Here is a 22981-nt window from a genome sequence, read left to right as displayed (position 1 = left end):
CACAGAGGAGACCACAGCTCCACTTGCACTTCATTAAGACTGCAATTACCGTAGCCATACATGGAGACGTGGTGCAAATTCCCTCCCTGTGACTGGCCATGCCGGGTGCCATCTAAGGACACCGCACACGCTCAGGAAAAAGCCCAGGCCACTGGAGCTTGCCGAAATCCCTTGCACTTTGTAAAAGCTTCAATAAAATAGGATTTGTTCCAGTTGTTTACTGAGGGTTAAGAGGAGAGGATGGGGCAGGAAGAGAACGGCAAAGCCGACAGCTGCCTGGCAGGGGCTCAAATGCAGCTTAGCATTTTACCATTCTGACTGGCACACAATGCTCCCCTTTAACTCCGAGCCATCTAAATATTCAGGGTGGTATAAAGAGACGGCTGACACCGCAGCCGCCCAAAGACGCTGCTCAGTTGGCTGAGATTGCACCTACAGTCTCTGGGTGAAGCTTTCCATGAAGCCGGCTCTCTTAGCCGAAACGTGCCACTAGATGGCAAACTGGTTTCATCACAAAGCACGGCAGGGACCACCAGCCTGTGAGCTCTACTTTACAGATGCATGGCCTGAATGCATGAATGTAGATGCATGTTGGGTAACATCTCTAATTAAGCAAAGCGACAATTAGACTTGGATTGGTTTGTAGAGCACTCAAAATGAATGAGAGAAGATGAGAAAAGACGAGACGCAGCCCTGACAATCCTCTCTTTTCACACACACAGAGGGACACAGGTGGCCATATAAGAGACGGCAGCTTAGCGTTGGACAATATAGTCATTATAGAGCAATTTCTGCAAAGTTGCTGCACGGCAAGCAAACAGCAAGCGGAGCTGTAGGCAAACAGGAAATGCAGACAGCGGATGACGACGGCAACGCAGCCAAGGCGGTCTCATGGGTGTCTGTTTTACAACCGCCACATCTCTACCCCGTCTTCATTGATGAGTTTTAAGAGCTCGTTGACTTTAACAACTGCTAAGGAGAGAATACAGCGGGGTGCTGATATTATTAGAATTTGCATTTTTATGCGGTGAAGATGATGAATCTATATGAAACTATGAATCAGATGAATGTCTTTGCAGTGTTTGAATTCCAGCGTGTGTGTTTGCCTTAGGAATATTCTCAGCCTTTAATGCAGGGGTCGGGAACCTTTTTGGCTAAGAGAGCCATGAAGGCCAGATATTTTAAAATGTGTATCTGTGAGAGCCATATAAATTTTTTTAAACATTAAATGCAATAAAATGTGTGCATTTTTATGTAAGACCAACAGTTTTAGATATAATGGGCTCTAATTACGTAGACCAGGCACACTACCCCACGCCAATGGGGTGTGGCCAGCACACTTTCGTGAGCAGCGCAGTGTCTAATAATAAATCAAATACTTGTTGCCATTAATACAACTTCTGCTGCTGCATAATTTTGCACCTTACTCAGTATATTTCATTCTTTTGGCCATCTTTGCCAGAAGGCTTGGTTCTGCAGCTTTAGCTAGGTGACTATTTGACTAAAGGAGAAAAGTTTATATTTACATGTTGACATCTCAATGACCGAGGTAGACTACCGCATTACTCAGTAATAATCGAGTTTTGGTGTTTGACCTGGAAAATATCAGGAAAGATGGATATGGTCGGCCGTATTGCAGTAGAAAATAGATGGATGAATTAAAATGCATAAAAAAGTTGTTGATTTTTAATATTATTAACAGTAATTTCTGTGATGTTTACTTTAAAATGTTAGCAAAAATACATTTTTATTGTGGTAAGAAATGCTTGAGAGCCAGATACAGTCATCAAAAGAGCCCTACCTGGCTCCCGAGCCATAGGTTCCCTACCTCTGCCTTAATGGATGCTGTTATTAGTCTTGGCCAGTTGAAATTTCACAGTCTCATCTGGACTTTTGGCTGCATTATTCATCCACGTTGCTCCCTTCCTATGTTTACAAAGTAGCGAGTGTTTCATTAATGCATTATCCAATAAGTGAAGAGGACAGGATGAACCAAGTACTTTGAATAAACCCTGCTTCATTTTACCAACCAAATATTTGAGGTCAGTGAGAATCCACTGAAGGGGGGGGAGGCACTGCCGCCCGCCCTTAGCGAGTCTTATGCTTTACATCACCATGCATAACAGATTATACTAAGGTCCCCACACACTACCATCTGTGTAATATCAAGCCAGTGTAAATGTGCTGCTCTCCAGCACGCCATTAACGTGGACACAGATGAATGTGCCTAAATTGGTCACGGGCAGGAGGAGAATATGGATTGCAAGGCTATAAGACTCAGCCTCCCACTACCACGCCTTTGTGTGTTCTGCAGTGTCCTGAGCTGCGTCGCCTCCCCAAACAGTGTCCAAACCCTCCTCCGCCCTCCCGGTGCCAGCCACCCCGCAGCTCTCTGTGTCCGCCCTCCCTCTTTTGGCCCAGGCAACATCTCACGTAAACAGAGCTTACAGAGGCCATGCTTCAATCTGTGCCTCTTGGATCTAAAATATCCTTTCAAAGTCTTCACATTCTCAGCATTTCCCTGCCTTCTTCTTAAATGTGACCTGAAATGCCGAGAGAGAGCGTCTTTGTATATCGCTAGACGGCTAGGAGCCAGAGAAAGCCCGTTGTTGGGATGACGGTGGACATGGTGTGAAGCACAAAACCAAAGTCAAAGAGGCCGCTCACCCTTGGCCCCGTTGCATACTGTCCGGGTTGCAAGTCGGGTGACAAATAACACTTGAGTGTTTGTTAAAGCCAGGATTGGAGGAAGCATTTTAGGCTGTTGAATGAAAACCCAGCATCTCCACTTTGTGACCATTTCCACTTTTCAACATGATTTTCTCTGTTGCTTTTATTGTTAAAGCCTAGTCTAAAAATGCTGGTGATTGACAGAGGGTTTGACTGTAGGACCAACCATCACCCCTAAATGACGATCAACAGATAATTTAGATAATTTAGGTCAGGGGTCTCAAACATGTGGCCCGCGGGCCAAATGTGGCCCGCAGGACGCTAGTTTAGGCCCCCCAGTTATCCTCCCTATCCGTGTGGAAGTGGTAAGTTTTTGGCTATTTAAGTTTAAAGGAAATAACTTGAAGGCTACCGTTTAGGTGGCTAGCTCTCTAGTTTGCGAGTTAGCATGTGTCTCAAGACCCTGCAGTTGCGCAATATGTTGTAAATAAAAAGAGTATAAATGTGACTATAGTCGTGTTTTGTCATGTCTACAGGGCTCTAATAATGCTTTGTTCATTTTAATCTGAAAAAAATAATTTGTCTACTCACCAACTATATGTGCTTTCTTAAGTTTTGATTATTATTATTATTATATTTATTTATTACTGATTGATTTTCTTTATTCTTGATTTGTTTATTTATTTTTCATCTTATTTTGTGTAGAAAAATAAAAAGTAAGATATTTGAGAACAGTGGAATGTTTTATCAGAGCTTTTCTTGTAGAAAATTGGAACCAAAGCAAAGTTTATTAATTTTTCTGTTTTTAATAAATGTGTTTTTTTTTTGGTTTTTTTTGCCCAGCCTCGCCCAGACCCTAGCTCCAGTAGCCCCCAGATAAATTGAGTTTGAGACCCTTGATTTAGGTATAGGTCCCAACCCTGACTTCTGGACAGACATATGCAGAAATATTGAATTCCATGACAATAAACACAAAGCTGCACCAATAACTATTCACACATTTCAGAAAGCAGATTGAACAAAATGGAATGATGAGACACAGACACCTGTTCACAACGCACTCGGCTGGCATGGATAATTATGTGCACGCCACATGGGTGTGCACACCCGTACACTCCTTCTGGTCGTCTCTAGTAACTGACAACCTACTGTAGCCACCATCTTGGACTGTGTTTCACGGGAGATTCCACACCAATTCAACTTCACAATAAATATCATAACCCCCTTTTCATCTCTCTATCGTTAAGAAAATGATTTTTCAAAAGTGGAAAAACAAAAAAAAGCATATAATAATAACCACTGATGAATTTAAAATCACATATCAATAGAAAAAAAATTGCTCATAAGCAAAAGCATTTATCAGCCTTCACTGAATTATGAACCCCGTTTTTATGCAAGTACACAAAGGCCCAAGCTGCATTTTGGATCCCCATAATGTATCTAAACTTATTAAAATAGCATATTTATCACGCATATCTTAATCCGCTGCCTCAGCCTTCAAAGCATTTACTTGTGCTTGTCTGTTTTAATACATCAAATGCACGTAACCTTGAATAAAGAATGCAACGTTTCCAGCAGATGGCTAACAAAAAAGGTCTATTTTTACCGAACTAAGTCTGACTGATGCGTGTGGGTCAGAATTGGGTGAATAAATTAGCAAATAAACTGAAAATAATATTTTTGCATGTAAAAAATACAATGACAGTGTTTTGTTGACATTGCACTTGCCCGACAGGAATATCACTGATTGGATTTACTTGCCCCAAATTTTGTTTTAACTTTCCCCGGGCCATCGGTACATCGTTATTGTCGAGCCCTGAAACATACGTATATCATACGCACTGGTTGACCTACATATTGTACAAAAGACAAGACTATGTCAACATTAAACATACACACACACACCGTGGTGTTTGTATTCTACCCTGGTCACTAGGTGTCGGTAATGTTAATGTCATTTTGCTGAGATACACAAGCACCAGACCTGATTGCCAGAACAACAGGCTTTTATTGCAGGTTTGTATGATCTCACAACAGGCACAGTGATCCCTAACATAAGCGACTGTTACAGCCTCGCCAAGCTAAAACTCAACTCTGAAGCTTCAACATCACTTCTTGGCAACCTTTGACGAGCTCCACTACCACCGCTACTTTAACTATTAACTCATTCAATAGCAAAGATAGTAATATGTTTCGGCACGATCCCTTTTACATTTTTTCTTCCTTCTTTATTTCAAACGTCATCCAAAGTACAACAAAGCAAACATAAATCAACACAAATAAAAATACCTATGTATATATAAACGTACATATGTTCGAAAGGGAATGGGAAGAAGTCAAGATTATTTAGTCCCACACACCCTAACCACCCAGATTCCAACCTCATCCCAACAAAACATATATTATTCCTTGTCTACAAGAATGAAAACCCCACATCCAAGCACCCTCCCCCAGCTTGAGGCACCCAACTACGTGCCAAGAGCAACCAGTTCATTACTAGTCATTGTATCGTACGTAGTCCAGTACAAAAGAAAAAAAGAATGAAACCACTCCAACTGTACAGTCACCACACAGTCATCACAAGCTAACATGGATATAAAAAAAACATCCATGTTATGGTATTGTTTCAGTGAGATTAAGAGGGCACCCATCTGCCACACATACCCTGACTTGATGAGCAAATAAATGCTGAGCACAAATACATTGATGATGGCCAATTGGTCATGTGACCCATAGTTAGAAGTGTCACAAGTACTAACTCCTATGGTCGCTGCTGAGTCCTTGCTGAGTGGTGGGAATATGGGAATGAGGGCCGTGCATATTACGGACAACAATAGCAAAAGTGTGTAACGCCCAAAGGATATGTTGACCTATATTAGCCCTTGTTGAACACCCCCTTCTTCTCACAAATCTACACAGACACAAACACACATTGCCAATCAAAGCGGTCCTCTTCCCCCCCCCCCTCACGTTCACTCCTGTAATTAATGGGCCAATTAATGTGTGTTTATTCTGGACAAGGGTGGATGTAGCCACACTGGGTCTCTCTGGGAATGACGAGGAGTCAGACAGATAAATCAAAGCTGGGTGCATCTGTCCTTGTGTGCCAAACGCTCCCCCCCACCCACGTAACCTTCCTCTTTCCCAACTGGGGCTCAAATGTGAGACTGTTTCATAGCCAATCAGGTCAAACCTTTGTTTCATCCTCCCTCCCAACGTACTTGACATTGACAAGATTAATTGCCTTGTGCGCTGGGCAAATGTGTTACCTCCTGGTGTAATACAGGTGTCAAAAGTGTGACTCTCTGGATTTCCTCAATATGAAATTGAGGGGATAAGAATAACCTGTTCCATTTTGTTCAACCAAGGGGTTGACAAAGCCCCGCTTCCCCTCCCTGCTTGTAACTTTTCACAGGGTGTAAATCTTGCCATAAAGTCTCAGCTGTGAGCCCTGCTGACCTGCAATTTTTTTCCCCCTGTTACTCAGAGTTTCAACGGCACGGCTCCAAACTGTAACTACATATGAACGCCACGCTACGGCATTTAACACGGCTGCAAGGACGCACACGACTTTGGCTTGAATTACACTTAAACAATATATTTCATATGGATTTCATTTTTCATGTTGGTTTTAAAAGTGGGGGAAGCACGGTGGTCGAGTGGTTAGCGCGCAGACCTCACAGCTAGGAGACAAGGGTTAAATCCCACTCTCGGCCATCTCTGTGTGGAGTTTACATGTTCTCCCCGTGCATGCGTGGGTTTTCTCCGGGTACTCCGGTTTCCTCCCACATTCCAAAAACATGCTAGGTTAATTAGCCACTCCAAATTGTCCATCGGTACGAATGTGAGTGTGAATGGTTGTTTGTCTATATGTGCCCTGGGATTGGCTGGCCACCGGTCCAGGGTGTACCCCACCTCTCGACAGCTGGGATAGGCTCCAGCACCCCCCGCGACCCTCGTGAGGAAAAGCGGTAGACAATGAATGAATGAGTTTTAAAAGGTATATTAGCTTAAAATATGAAAACGAGCGTGTCTGTCATTATTCTGGTGAACCGGACCCCCTGTTCAGTGGTCTATAATATTAGTGAAGCAGTGACTGCAAGTGTAACGGTGACTATAGGGGTGTTATTTTATGTCTGGTGGGCTCTAATAAAGTAGCAAAACACATTTAGAAAGTTGTAAAAAAGTTTTCTATGCTCCGGAACAAAGTAAATGAGGGATCGACTCAACTCAGCTTGGGAGATACTGGATGTTCCGATGTGGTTAGCATGTTAGCATGATCTAGAAGATCTGGGTTGGGCATCTTTGTGTGGCGTTTACATGTTCTCCCCATACCTGCGTGGTACTTCCTCTCACAAAAAAACATGCATGTTCGATTAATTGGTGACCCCAAATTGTCCATATGAATGTGAGCGGGAATGGGACCAGTCCAGGGTGTGAGGATAAGCGGCATAGAAAATGTATGGACGGATGCTCCGATGACCTTGCTGAGTTTTTAGGAAATGTTATGACCGCTCAGCAGGACAATGCCCGACTCCATTCAAATGATGTGATGCAATTCCTAATGATTCCCAAATCAGCGGCACCCTCCTATGGAGAGCGTCTGGCAGGAAGGTTGGTATTCTCACTGGGGACTTGTTACTTAATAATCTGCCCCTGCAGGTGTTCCCGCAGAGGTCAACAATCTGTTAGAGTCGCATCACAGCTCCTGTCTGCCTCCAGGAAAGCACCTTTCACAGACTCCAGTGGCCTGGGATCAAACCAAAAGCCTTTCACTATTTTGACAGTGTTTTGGTGTTTGCAAGCCAAGTCTAGCTCACATTAACTATGTTTATACACCGGTGGCTCAATTATAGCAACATCACGTTTACCTGGAATGTCCTGAAGAGGAGATGATGCACATTTAGGAGCAGCATACTTAATATGACAATTGGCATACACTATAACCCTCAGAAAACAGATGGCATGTAAACGGCATGTAAAATATCAAGTTGTTCGAATAAAATGTAGATAGAATGAATATAACGTTAGTTATCACCCTTATATCCATTTGCTGTTGTTCCCGTGACCCTCATCAGAGACCCCCAGTGACCCCCAGGTCCTGGAGGTGCCTGGATGCGCCAACAGCGACCCTGCAGATGCTCATGTTAATCCTGCAAGAATGTGTCAAGATAAGAACTCATAAAACAATAAAAGTAATTACTCTGACATATACACACACATAGACAAACAAATACAGCTCGTGCAACTGCCCCCCCCCTTAGAGTTGCACGACCATGTAGTAGGGACCCCCGAAAGAGAATAAAAAGAGGAGTATGAACTGCTGCGAGTAACTTTGAATATTGTTGTCTGTCTCTTCTGTATTTCTGTATTTAAGTATTTTTAAAAGTTTCACAGGAGTTTGAACCTGACATTAGTGTAATTTTTTTTTATACTTTATTCAAATTTTTTCCAAGGTTTCAAATAGGTTTCAAACAGTTGGTAAGAAAATTACAAAAAAATTACGAAAATTAGTTGTTCCCTGGGCTGGTATAAAAAGGATCGGTGTCAAGTCGACAAACAACCTTTGACGTGTCAATGCACAAGGTCAAGGAAGGACAATTGTGGGAAAAGAAAATATACCGTCTTTATAGACAGCCGTCTCTCTCTTTCAACGAGTGGCAGAAATGGATAATGTAAACACAACTATCACTTCCAAATGTTTGCTAACTATCACCTCTCTTTTCATTGGAGAAGTCCAGCTGCCAAATGCAGACGACACAGATTTCTGTTGGACTGTTTTGACAAACGAAATCCCCATCATTTTAAAATGCTCCTACAGCTGTTGTGGAAGTAGTTTCGTTTTTTGGCCTCAAGGGGACGACTGAAACGTTGCAACAATTGCAAAAGCAACATGGTAGTACCGTTGTCCCTCGTTTATCACGGTGAACTGGTTCCAGACTCGCCGGCGAGGTCGGATTCAGTATTCACAAACCAGTAATAACACCTCTATAGTCACCTTTACACTCCTATTCTTTGTTTACACAACATTGTAGGCTACGGGATCCCTGCATGGACACGACAGACAGTTGCTGTTCAAAGCAAATAGCAAGCTACCAAGCTAATTAGTTCAATTACAATGTATTTGTTCTAAATTTAATAAGGTGATTCAAAGGGGGTGGGGAAAAAGGACAAAGTAAGAAACCAAAAACGTACCACTGCCACACAGAAAGGGAGGAGGAATTTTTTTTTTCTTCGTACGTTTGAACGCAAATGTATTTGTATTATTATGTATTATTATAGTCTCTTTAATAGTATCAGAATATTTGAATCACACTTTAACCATATTATTTTTAACAATGAAAGGTTGCGTTCAAAGACACCAGTAGAAAGCACATATTTTTAGTATATTTTCTCGGATTGGTCATATAAATATCCATTTACTTTTATTTCAATCACACACACATGCATGATAAAAAGGTTGTTGTGGTGTTTGGAATTCAGAGTGCAGGATTACGGTGACTATAAAGAAGTGTTGTTCCGAGGATGAGTGAGTAGGGAATACATGATGGTGATGGAATTGCACTGCAAGCTGTTTTTCTCCCTTTTTGAGTCGGCAACTGATATTTTCCTGAAACTAGGAAACCTATGTTCTACTGCTGATTAATAAAGAAGGGAAAACAGCACAAAGAAACTTTTTTCCTGAATGAAAGACAGATGTCTAATCTTTCTTTTGGTAAATTGCACGTTTATGGCCAGTACTGAAGGATTTGTCTTTCTCTCTCGTTGCATTACATTCCAGCATAGCGATCACATAAAATAAATAGTTTCATAATCCATACATTGTTTACAGATTTGATAACTAACTTTCCTTTGTATGTGTGTATAAATACTGACATTGGGTGAGCGAATTCAAACAATTCTTTGTTCCTTTCAAATCTAATATGCACAATGCTTCCACTATCTTTTAAAACCTGAACACACAGATTTATTTTAAGCTACATTTTATTGTTCATTTCCCCGTCTGTGACCTTTACATTACAAATGCACCAAAGCCACTTATAATGGAATACAAAACCCGACCCTCATTAGCGCTGACTCTTGCATTCAGGCATCATTATTTAATCAACTATTTATTCTTATATCTTCTTGCATCATTCTTTCCTCCTTAATGTTATTTACAAACCTATGTATATCTATTGCTATTGCCTTGTTGGTTTCTTTTGTGAACACTGACGTATGGAGAGAGATTTTGAGCATGTCGCATTGTGCAAAGGGACGTTATCTTTATCTTTATCTTCTCTACAAGAGAAGTCTTGAACCAGTCATGATGTGCTATATATATCACTATATTGACACTTACTATGGTACCCATTATGGCATTGGATGCTCATATCACCCAGTACTTCGGTACGAGGTACATTATTAAAAAAAAACAAACAAAAAACCTTAAACTGTATTATGGAAAGCAGGAAGTGAACAAATGTAACAGTTAGTGATTGTAAAAGTACCAGATGGAGGGGTAGGATTTAATAAGCTTTGCTTCTTCCTACTCCTTTTGGACATGTGGAACTGGGAACTGATTATGGGATGCACTCAATTGGAATCTGATGCATGTTCAAATGAAATAAAACCATTACCATTACCATCATGACCATAACATGTTTGGAATGAACCAACTATGACATGACTATAATCTTTTTTCTGCTACTGATTGCACAAAGTCAACATTTATTAGACTCCTTCCAAGTAAATCTCCCCATAAGGTTTTATTTCCACTCACTTGGACATCTTTTGCAGATGTCTCCTGGCCTTTCTACCTTTATTGTGACTTTTGTGCTTCCTTTTGTGTTGTTATCTTTTCCACATACCGTATGAGGCCTGCGTCCTCGGCGACACCTTACGATTTAATATATATCTGTATGTAGACAGCACAGATAATGGAAACAATTGAGAGTCAGTGGATTTAGAATGTCACTTCTTATCTCAGCTCATGGTGGCGTCGAGGATAACAAGACTCTCAAATCATGCAAAAAAAAATGTTTGCAGTGTTATCATTCACCAATCCAAACAGCTTGTCCATTTTCTAAGGTTAATTAATTAACAAGAAAAGTGTAAATGAAGGAGCAGGTAATGGCTTTGTTTCCATAGCAACAAACAACAAAGTATTGTATCAATCGTTCAAAACAAGGCAATTGGTCAAACAGTCCAACTCGTCACCTCCAACCGTGCAGGCTAATCAGTTACAAAGGCTATGCTGGTGTTAAATATGGATTCGATCCACCTTGGAATGGGGGTTCCTTTCTGGGTGATTATTTATTCATCCACAGGAACCTACTGTACTGTCTTGCCCGAGGACCAAAATAATTCTGAACCACAACCATCACCGTTCTGTGCCAAGTAGCAAACAAGAAGAGTTTGGCACGACATCAATGAATCCACCTTAGTGTGACAGTCTTGTTTATTTTAACCTTAAAGAAGCGTATGCAACAACCTGGCATCGGTTGTCAGTTTCCTGGTGCGTCCTATATGTTGCTGTCAAGTACATTCCACAGTATTTCTGGTATAAAATGTCACATCAGAAGTGTACAGACGAAGTACAGACGAGTACAGACGAAATCATTAGAAAGGTCAGAGAAGAAATGGTCACACTAAAAAGATGGTTTGATGATAATAGATTGTCCTTGAACCTAAATAAAACTAAAATCATGCTGTTTGCTAACAGCAGAAAGGACACGTACCAGCAAATACAAATAGACGGTGTGGACATTGAAAGGGTGAACCAAAATACATTTCTGGGGATCACAATAGATGAAAATATGAGCTGGAAACCTCATATTACAAATATACAACATAAGGTGGCCAGAAATATTTCAGTATTGAACAAAGCAAAATTTGTTCTCAATCAGAAATCACCCCACACTCTTTATTGCTCTCTAGTTCTACCATATCTTACTTATTGTGTGGAAATATGGGCTAATAACTATAAAAGCAATCTTCACTTGCTAAATGTACTGCAAAAAAGGCCAGTAAGGATAATTCATAATGGCGCCTACAGAGAACATACTAACTCCTTATTTCTAAAATGACAAATACTTCAACTTGCTGATATAGTTCATCTTCAAACAGCTAAAATAATGCATAAGGCTAAAAATAAGCAATTAGCTAAAAATGTCATCCAATACTTCTCTACAAGAGAGGAGAAATATGATCTCAGGGAAGAAGTACATTTGAAACACTTCTATGCTAGGACTACGTTATGCTAGCCATAGCATTTCAGTATGTGGAATCAAACTATGGAATGGATTGAGTAAGGAAATCAAACAATGCACAACGATGAGCCAATTCAAGAAACAATACAAGCAGTTGATGTTTGCTAAATACAAGGATGAAGAGTCTTGAACCAGTCATGATGTGCTATATATATCACTATATTGACACTTACTATGGTACCCATTATGGCATTGGATGCTCATATCACCCAGTACTTCGGTACCAGGTACATTATTAAAAAAACCCAAAACAAAACAAAACAAAACAAAAAAAACCTTAAACTGTATTATGGAAAGCAGGAAGTGAACAAATGTAACAGTTAGTGATTGTAAAAGTACCAGATGGAGGGGTAGGATTTAATAAGCTTTGCTTCTTCCTACTCCTTTTGGACATGTGGAACTGGGAACTGATTATGGGATGCACTCAATTGGAATCTGATGCATGTTCAAATGAAATAAAACCATTACCATTACCATTACATTACCATTACCAAGTGTAGGCCAATTGACCAGATCACTGTGTCACCATGGGGTTTCGAGCTACCAGTACTACAGAAACTATGTCACTAAAAACATTCCAAGTTATTCTGTGAGGTCAAGAGTTTTTGTTCCATGCATTTCAAACATCCACTGGATGAGTGTCAGTCATTGCACAGAATAAAATCAACTGATGGAGGGACTTAAGGATGTATATGTTCATGTTTTTCAAGGAAACAAGAACTACAGCTTTCCCATTTATTTGGGAGTCTTTAACCTTGCTTGAGTTTTACAAATAGTCAGTTTTCATCCACCCCAAAAGACAGTTGTAGTACGGACGGACGAAAGGCCAAACACAGACAAAACAACCCTATTGTTTAAGAGTGTTGACAAAACTAGCTTTCAATGTTATTTCCAGAAGCGGAGGCCAGTCCACTGACTTAAGACAATTCTTACATGCTGTGTTGAAAGGTCATAGTCATTTTTTGGGGTGAGCGTGTGTGTTTCCTTTGAGAACTGAGTTTTTTTTTGTTACATCTGCCCATCAGTCTCACACTTGAGAATAACAACATTGTGAGCACGGACCTCTCAGTTGTTCACAAAAACTCAAAAGGGTAATTCTGCTTTTCTCAAGTGATGTAGGATATTTCAGGCTTCTGCAACGTCTGGCCCTTGGTTTCATTTGCGGACGCTGTAGCTTAACAAAAATAAATGTACAAATGACCAGCATCGTACTATCACTAAGATTAGAGCCACACTGAAAAGGGTGACAATTAACCAGTCCATCCTGGTTACGACCCTCACTTCTGGTCATGAGCTTCGGGTAGTGACCGCAAGGACAAGATCTTGGGTACAAGCGGCTGGAATGAGTTACCTCTGCAGGGTTGTTGGGCTCTCTCTTGGAGAGAAGGTGAGAAGCATTGAAGTCATTGACTTCATTGAGAGGAGCCAGATGAGGTCAGGATGCCCCCTGAACACCTCTCCAGAGGGGTGTCCGGGTGGCATCCTGACCAGTAGGAGGCCTGGGGGAAGACCCAGGACAAGTTGGTAACACGTAGTAGTAGAAGTAGTAATACTATGGGGAAAAAAAAACCTTACTTGTTTTACTTTTAATGGTAATGGTAATGGTAATGGTAATGGTAATGGTAATGGTAATGGTAATGGTTTTATTTCATTTGAACATGCATCAGATTACAATTGAGTGCATCCCATAATCAGTTCCCAGTTCCACATGTCCAAAAGGAGTAGGAAGAAGCAAAGCTTATTAAATCCTACCCCTCCATCTGGTACTTTTACAATCACTAACTGTTACATTTGTTCACTTCCTGCTTTCCATAATACAGTTTAAGATTTTTTTTTTTTTTTTAATAATGTACCATATACCAAAGTACTCGGTGATATGAGCATCCAATGCCGTAATGGGTACCATAGTAAGTGTCAATATAGTGATATATATAGCACATCATGACTGGTTCAAGACTTCTCTTGTAGAGAAGTATTGGATGACATTTTTAGCTAATTGGTTTTTTTTAGCCTTATGCATTATTTTAGCGGTTTGAAAAGTTTAAGTATTTGTGATTTTAGAAATCTCTAAAAACATAACCCTATTGCTTCAAAGTATGCTGGGAAGCATATACTGTATTTTCTGGATATATGTCACACTGGATTAAAAATCACATTTTTTGGAGGTAATTTATTTTCCAAACTACTTGACAAAAACAGACATTACTTCCTCTTGGAAGGCAAGTTCTAACATTAATAAAAGAATAGAGAACAGGCTGAATAGGTGTAAGATATGCTAACACAATGCTTATTCAGCTACACAAAAAATAAACATGAACCAAAAAGGTGTCCAGTATTTATGTGAAATAAACACTTTTTTCATTTATAAGTCGCAGGAACAGCCAACCTATGAAAAATAGTCCGGAAAATACGGTATATGTTTTTATGTTTTTTGTTATGGATTTTTTTCTACCATGACATGAACTCAGTATCGGAACTTCTGGCTATGTTTGTTATGGCGATGTTTGTTGACAATTTTGTCACTTAGTTGAAACATCATTCTAGTGAGGATATGTGATGTGGACCCGCCTGATCCAGACCCCCCAGCTGGCCCCTTGGTCGGTTTTATTTGAGACCTCTGCACTAAATTGTCCAAAGGTGTGCTTGTGAGTGAGAATGGTTGATTGTCTAAATGCGCCCTGTGACGCCCGATGCGCTACCCAAATGTGTATACGGTATAGAAAATGGATGGTTGGATGTTTTGTAAAAAAAAAACAAGCAAAGAAAAAGTTGAACGTTACAAGCAACACAAATGTTAATAATTCAGCCGAGATACAAGTCGGATTTTCTTTAAATATATTTTTCTGCTTTGCATATGCTGACCTACATTGGATTGGTTTTGCATATCTAACATGAAAAAAAACATCAAAGCGGCCCTCGCACGCTTACATTTTTCTGGTTGGAAAATGCAGACCATCACCACTCAATCTTCAGCGGCTATGTTCCAGTCTGTTTGGCCCACCATCCATCGTAAAACAACCAAGCCACTCCTGTTGGATTAAAGGGCAGCAGCCTGTTCCGTCCATCCTCAACTAGTTGGAGTGGTTCTTTCCTCCACCCTGACAAAATGTACTGGTCATCTATCATGATAATAAGATTTAAAAAAACAATATTCTGTGTTTGGTGACTGTCCTTGCTGCTTTAAACCTCAAAGTAAGACAAGGGATTGGTGGCATGTCCTTTCCCCCCCACCACAACGTCCTCCACATCTCCTTGAAGCAACACTAAGTGGCTTAGAGTGGTCATATTTTCCTCAACAATAAATTGAAGTGGACAGTGGAAGCCATGCTTTGACTTGATTGTAAAGCTTTGTGAAAGCTTTCCACTGCCGGCTATTTTATGAAAGAAGTGGTGTGGTCAGGTCGCCCTCATCCCCCCCCCCCCCCCACCACCACCACCACCATCAAGATATTCTGCGTCATTTTGTCGCCGGCTATGACTCTTAGATGAACCAATAATTTGCAAGCGTGAGCAAGAGTTGCTAATTAGGTGAGAGTGTCTCGCTGTATCAGCTGGGCCACAAGCGAGACCCTGATAATGATACACGTCCACTCTCCGAAAATAGGTTGCAATGGGCACACAGGTTGGTCAACAAGTCCAATTCCACATGTGACTCCCAAAGCTAAGAATAAGCACAAATGTTAGCACATTAACAGTCACCAGGAAGTCGTGTATTAATAAATAAGGGCTACGCCTTGGAGACTACAGCTTTAATGTTTTGGCATGTTACATATTAAACATCCCAATTATCTCAGATATCCAACAATGGTATATTTCCAGTGTGTATTTGATATCAAGTATTTATGCTGAAATTTCCACAGTTTAAAAGCTTGTGGTAAACCCTACTGGGAACACACACAAACACAAAATGAGCTTTCTTTGTCCATTTCCGCCTCGGACAGCATGTGTAGCTCCGAGAAGCACCCACTTTTTACAAAATGTGTAACCCAGGCTGCTTATTATTGGGATATCTGTAGGTATATATATTTTTCCACACCAGCTAGAGACGGTTCAAAGGCAGTATGATGTTCAAGGAAGGAGAAATTTCCTTCCGGAACTTCAAAAGTCCGACCATTGTGCTTCTTTTCTGCAAATTTGTGAATGAAATTATCAATTTTTGTCATGTTTGGTATTCCTTAACAGACTCCTGTTGTTAAAAGCAACGTTAAAACCAGTTGAAAAATATCAAATGTTTTGCGCTGTTGGATCTTAAGGAGGTTCTAAGTAGAGCTTCAAAATGCAAATTGAATATCTGAATTAGAAATGTATTGAAAATCCCAATTAAAGCAAAATAGACTGTTGATCGGCTGATTAAGAGTTTAACCTTCCTCTTGTGTTAGCTTTCTGGTATCATCTCTTAGGTTAACGGGTCGGTTTTGACCCATGTATTAAATAAGCTATAAAATACACTAAAAACAATAAGTTACCATCAAATTTCTCATCTCTTGGTTACCTTCTTAGGCTTCCTCATCCATGAAAATGTTGCTTTTAATACTTTTGGTGTGGGCATGGAGGCCTTTTTTTGTCACTATACCCCTCCATTTCTATTTCCAAAAATGGTCAAATGAACCTCAAAAGAATCATATTCATAAATTGAAGGTTCTTTTGTTACCTGGCTATTACTGAGAGCTATAGAACATATCTCTTAAATCAATTAGTTTTATTTATTTTCTCATTTTAGTATTAATCACTAAAGAAACATGTATGGTGTTGGGGTGAATTTTGACCCATATATATTCATGTCAAGAAAAGGTATAAAAAGTTATTGTTTTCAGCAACAGAACTTTAGTATAAAGTGAAATGAAAAAGCAGAACAGGTCCAGATCTTGGTTCACTGTACTTCTTGCCATTCTTTCCATGATCCACATTGTAAATGTGAAATCAGCCAATCAAATGAGTGAATTCCCCTCACATGTCTGGACCTTGTTTTTCTGCTGGTATACTGGAAAAGCGGTCAAAATGAGAATCCCCTGAAGCTTCCATGATGAGAAGAGGAGCTGGTTGTCATTGTGTTGGCTAATTGTACACTCAAAATATTGCTTTATAGTCATATTATTATAACCGGGTCCAAACCGACCCTAACAATACAGTGGTCATAATTTCAACCAGATCATTTTAAAATATAGTTTTATTTTGTTGAAATAGAGTTTCATTTTATGCATTAAAATGTAAAACGGGTCGGTGCCGACCCTAACACAAGAGGAGGGTTAAGATCTCAGCCTTTAAAAGCAAAAATCTTGGCAAAAATGTGGATTCAATGTCATTTTCTGTCAGGGCGTCACACTGTCATGGTCTCTTGATGGCAAAGGCAAAAAAGCTTTCTCTCTCTGAACGCAGTCGGATTGTTAAGCTGCATAAGCAAGGCCCCTTGCATCACGCCATTGCTGCTGAGGTTGGACGCAGTAAGACAAATGGTACACACAAAAAAATGCCACTGGCCCTTAGCCGGAGGATCTGATTGGCTAACCAATCAGAAAGCATCTGCGCGACAAGGGTTTAAGAACAAAAAACATCCTCAGATCCTCAAAAGGCAAAGCTCTTTAGCAATTGAGCAACGTTCCTGTCCTTACTTAGTATGGTCATGTCCGGACTTTGCCTTAGAAATAAGATGAGAAGCATTGTCACCCGGATGAAACTCTGATTAGAACCGCTGCTCTTCCACATTGAGAGGAGCCAGATGCCTCCAGGATGCCTCCAGTAGAAGGCCTCTGGGAAGACCCAGGACACGTTGACGAGACAGTGTCTCTCAACTGGCCTGGGAATACTTTCTTTTCCTCCGGGAGGAGCTGGATGACGTGGCCCGGGAGCGGGAAGTCTGGGTTTGAAGACGAGTTGAGAATTGTTCCACATTGCATTCACCCTCACTTCTAAGGAGGTCCATTGTCCATGAAAAAACCAGAATGGCACAACATCAAATGATGACGTCTTTAAGTACAGTAAAGTCTCGTTATATCAATATTCTCGGGAGCCGGAAAAAATACCGATATAACCGGACTATCCATATATCCGATCCTGCGCCGAACTGCATTAAAAGTGGGCAATAATGCACTCGACATTGTTCTATAGTATAGAACAATGTCGAGCAGCTTAAATCAATCTTTGCTTAAGGATTTATACCAAAAAAGGTATTGAAATCCTTAAGCAAAGATTGATTTAAGCTGCTTTTGTATCAATATAAGCAGACCAAATTGGCTGGCGGGAGATGAAAAGGGCATCGTAGTAACCGGATTATCATAATAACCGTGTATCGTACTAACGGAGCTAATTATATCATAAAAGACTAGAAATTTGCCGGGAAATGAAAATAGTATCGTAATAAGTAGTAATTCGTTTTAACCGATATCGATATAACGAGACTTTACTGTACTTGAAATCGGCAAGTGCTGACACCAAATGTATCAAAACAGTTACTGTAAATGTGTTTTTTTTTGGACATAACACAAGTGATGAGAGGTCATAAGTTCTTAATGCTGTTAGAAAACATTTGGGGTGAAAAATGAAGGCAGGCATCCTTGAGCCTCTTGTGTCCAAATGTCTCAAAGCTTGTGCGTCACTGGCATTTTCTTAATCTGGAAACATTTCCCTGACCTACTTAATGCTGCTACATAGTCTACATTTTTTTACTTGAAATGGAGACGACACTTTAGTGCAGCTTTGTCCGAGACTAGTCTTAATTGTTTATTTGGGGGGGACAACAGCCGAGGTATTTGAGCCAAAGCAATGACACTGAACACAAATGGACGTCACCTGTCCTTGAATGCTGCATGTCAGCTGTGATGTCAAGAACAACATTCCTGTGTCAGGCAAGCTTCCAGCCCGCTCTGACGTCCTTATGTAATGTGACGACAGCATTACTTCATTCCGAGTACTTGTTACACTATCTCCAGTGAAGGTTTTTTTAAGTAATGTGGAAAAACACCAACCCCTTCGATTGGCTGCATATCAACAAAACAAAAACGGGGCCACTCTGTCTTACTCTATGATCGTTTTCTTTAACTCTTAATTCATCTTTGAGCAACAATTCACTAAAGATATTAGTATGTACACCCCCTATAATAATAATAATAACAATAATACATTTTATTTGTATAGTGCTTTTCAAAATACTCAAAGACACTTTACTGAAGAATGGAGTTGAAAAAAAAGCAAGTAAACAGAGTAGAAGACACACCAAAATACAACATTCATTCTTTAATACACAGTTAAAACATGAGAAAAAAGCAGGGCGGGGCACAGCAGTCAGATATTTAAAAAAATAATTTAAAAAAAATGGCCACTATGGCCACTTGTTGCTAGCCATAATCAATAAGGCTCAATTATATGTGCCAGATTCGCCAATAAAATTCCTATTCAGTATCAAGATTAGTAAGTACAGTAAAGTCTTGTTATATCGATATCGGTTAAAAGGAATTACTACTTATTACGATACTATTTTCATTTCCCGGCAAATTTCTAGTCTTTTATGATATAATTAGCTCCGTTAGTACGATACCCGGTTATTATGATAATCCGGTTACTACGATGCCCTTTTCATCTCCCGCCAGCCAATTTGGTCTGCTTATATCGATACAAAAGCAGCTTAAATCAATCTTTGCTTAAGGATTTCAATACCAAAAAAGAACACGGCGAACGGCTGCTTCCAGTCAACTTTATTTTTCACACTTCCACCACCAGAGTGCAGCACACACAGCGGAAAACACCCATTCCTCACGCCTACCCCTCCGGGTGGCAACACCTTCCCTATCAATAGTTCCGGGGTGAATTGTGTCCCGGTAACCGGTAATCACTACAGCGTAAGTTTATTTTTATTTACTGTAGTACAAAATGTATTGTAGTACAAAAGCATGCTAGATACGCAATCCATGAACTCAAGGAGAAAATTACATGCCATATCAAAGATCCGCCCACTTTTAATGCAGTTCGGCGCAGGATCGGATATATGGATAGTCCGGTTATATTGATATTTTTTCCGACTCCCGAGAATATCGATATAACGACACTTTACTGTACAGCACTGTTGGTGACATGACATTAATACCATGTTAAATTGAATCAAAGGCTGACGAATGGAAAGTTAACTTCAGCATCGTGATAAACAAGGGATTATTGCATTTTTTAATGTGTTTTATATTCAATACATCATAGGGATTCAATTAAAAATTGGTCCAGGAGGATTAACAAAAGAGCTCCAACTACTCGACATTGGTGTAAACACGGTACGGTGTTCAAAGTGAAGTTGCGAGGGACGTACATATAAACGATGGATGAAAGACCATGAACACACCTTTAGTAAAACTGGGAGGAAGCACCAAGCGAGTTACAAGCCACCATATTGAATGGATTGTGGATGCTTGGACTAAGGGATCTGCTTTAACTGTTGTCCGAGCTTTGGCGAAAGCCAGCATCATTGCTGAACAGCCACCTGACAACGAGACTGACTCCGACAATGATGAGCGGGAACCCGACATATTTGATGGTGAAATTACCCAGCTGTTCAATTTAGATACAGAAGATCGGGACTTTGATGGATTTGTTTAATTAAAAATGTGTATTGTTAAATAGTAGAATAAAGTTGTTTTGTTGCATTTACTAATAGATTTCCTACTTTGTATTCATATAAAACATGAAGCCTTCCAAACTATACCCAATACACAGTGCAACTTGCCACACTTCCAAAAAGGTCATAGTTCTATTCCAAACTGTCTGAAAGAAGAGCCGTCCTCCAAAGTGACCCAAAGTGTTTGCTCCCAGTCGCGCTCTGACTGTGTGCAGCCTGTTAATTTATTGTCATGCAGCCGGCTTCTAAGGCCGTCCATCTTTTGTTCATTGTGTGACCGTTGCAACACACGTCATCGTTTGTCCCCCACGAAGTTACAACATCAAGTCAGCTGTTGTTTGGCCGCACGGCAACATCCAGGCCACACAACTAGAGAAGCTCTGATGTTTACTCACCCTTTTGCCCTCCTTGCCTGCTTCCCCCGGCCGGCCTGACAGTCCATCCAGTCCCTGAAGGAAGAACACGGTTGGAGTCAATCAAGTCCGGATTGTTTCTTGCAAAAAAAAAGACAATTCAGAAACACATTTCGCATTTCATTAATAAGTGCCCCCTTTTTAAGGCACTCTGTTATATTTACAGCCATTTCCATTGTTTTGGAAATGCATTTGCATTTTAATATTTACTGAAATGTAATGGTAATGGTAATGGTAATGGTTTTATTTCATTTGAACATGCATCAGATTCCAATTGAGTGCATCCCATAATCAGTTCCCAGTTCCACATGTCCAAAAGGAGTAGGAAGAAGCAAAGCTTATTAAATCCTACCCCTCCATCTGGTACTTTTACAATCACTAACTGTTACATTTGTTCACTTCCTGCTTTCCATAATACAGTTTAGTTTTTGTTTTTAATAATGTACCTCGTACCAAAGTACAAGGTGATATGAGCATCCAATGCCATAATGGGTACCATAGTAAGTGTCAATATAGTGATATACAGTAAAGTCTCGTTATATTGATATCGGTTATAATGAATTACTACTTATTACGATACTATTTTCATTTCCCGGCAAATTTCTAGTCTTTTATGATATAATTAGTTCCGTTAGTACGATACCCGGTTATTATGATAATCCGGTTACTACGATGCCCTTTTCATCTCCCGCCAGCCAATTTGGTCTGCTTATATCGATACAAAAGCAGCTTAAATCAATCTTTGCTTAAGGATTTCAATACCAAAAAAGAACACGGCGAACGGCTGCTTCCTGTCAACTTTATTTTTCACACTTCCACCACCAGAGCGCAGCCCACACACCGATTCCCGCACTTCCTGGTTCACAGGTCATGCTCAACCCGCCCCACATAGCTGGCCAAACACATGCCTGCAACAGAAGAACCAACTGCCGTTCGCCGTGTTCTTTTTTGGTATTGAAATCCTTAAGCAAAGATTGATTTAAGCTGCTCGACATGTGCATTATTGCCCACTTTTAATGCAGTTTGGCGCAGGATCGGATATATGGATAGTCCGGTTATATCTGTATTTTTTCCGACTCCCGAGAATATCACGAGACTTTACTGTATATAGCACATCATGACTGGTTCAAGACTCTTCATCCAAATGTATTGCAGTCCCTTTGTGATGTTTAATTAGTTACCTGTTCTCCTTTGTCACCCCGGAATCCCTGAATATGTAAAAATGAAGCATTTGTGTGCACAGGAAAATAAAAAGGATTGATGAACCATTCTAAATGAAAGACATCGTGCTTTGCTCATTTCAGGAAATGAGATTGAATTCAATTACCTGATCTCCTTTGAGACATTCCTTGTCAGCCTAACAAGTCAAATAAAAGCAAAGTCAGTGACAAAAGTATTAGGACAACCACAGGAAGTGAACATGGAAGGCATTGTTAGGGTCCACTCTGCATATTTTTTTGTATAAAAATGATTATTAGGAATTATGCCTTAACGCTTTTGTCCATAGAGTTTAAATGATAAGACGTTTGTCACAGTAAGGCGATACATCTGGTAACAAGGTAATTAGCCTTAGCTTCCCTGACCCCGAGAGAAGTGAGGGCATAGTTATTACAAGTCCCCAGACAGCCTGCTGCCCACCGCTTGGAAAGAGAAGAGAAGTCGTTTGTCGTCGGCCTGGCCACAGAATGCACACAAGGGCGAAAAGAACGTCTCAGTTTTTAAATCCAAGCCAAATGATCTGTATCACGTTTCAGTTGGCATCCAAGAGTCAAAAGCTGTTGACTTTTCTCGGAAACAGCTGCAGAAACGCAGCACATGTCCTCCACATTAGTCAGAGGACAGTCAGAGTCACAGCGCTGACCCATGACACACTAAATAAAACCTGTCCCTGTGTTATTACCAAATCAATGAAGTGGTCTGCATACTCTTGGCTGTAGTGATACATCTGTGTCCTCAAAAACTATCCACGAGGAAATGTTCAGGATTTTAACATAAATTCCAGGAACGTTTCTGTGTGAACAGCGCCATCATGTTTGCACTCTCAGCATATT

General features: G+C 40.3%; 1 protein-coding gene across 1 annotated transcript in view; it reads right to left on the bottom strand.

The window, feature by feature from the left end:
- Positions 1–22538: 22538 nt before the first annotated feature.
- Positions 22539–22981, bottom strand: part of col19a1 (collagen, type XIX, alpha 1) — a 40478-nt gene continuing 40035 nt past the window's right edge. Inside the window, exon 12 of the mRNA XM_078787427.1 lies at positions 22539–22604. Within this exon, the coding sequence (XP_078643553.1) occupies positions 22539–22604 (66 nt within the window). The remainder of the gene's footprint in view (positions 22605–22981) is intronic.

Source organism: Doryrhamphus excisus, linkage group LG20, assembly GCF_037039965.1.
Source record: "Doryrhamphus excisus strain RoL-2023G ecotype Guam linkage group LG20, RoL_Dexc_Guam_v1.1, whole genome shotgun sequence".
Classification (NCBI taxonomy): domain Eukaryota; kingdom Metazoa; phylum Chordata; class Actinopteri; order Syngnathiformes; family Syngnathidae; genus Doryrhamphus; species Doryrhamphus excisus.
Note: the sequence above shows the minus strand (reverse complement) of the source record. Positions and strands in the feature narration are given on the sequence as shown.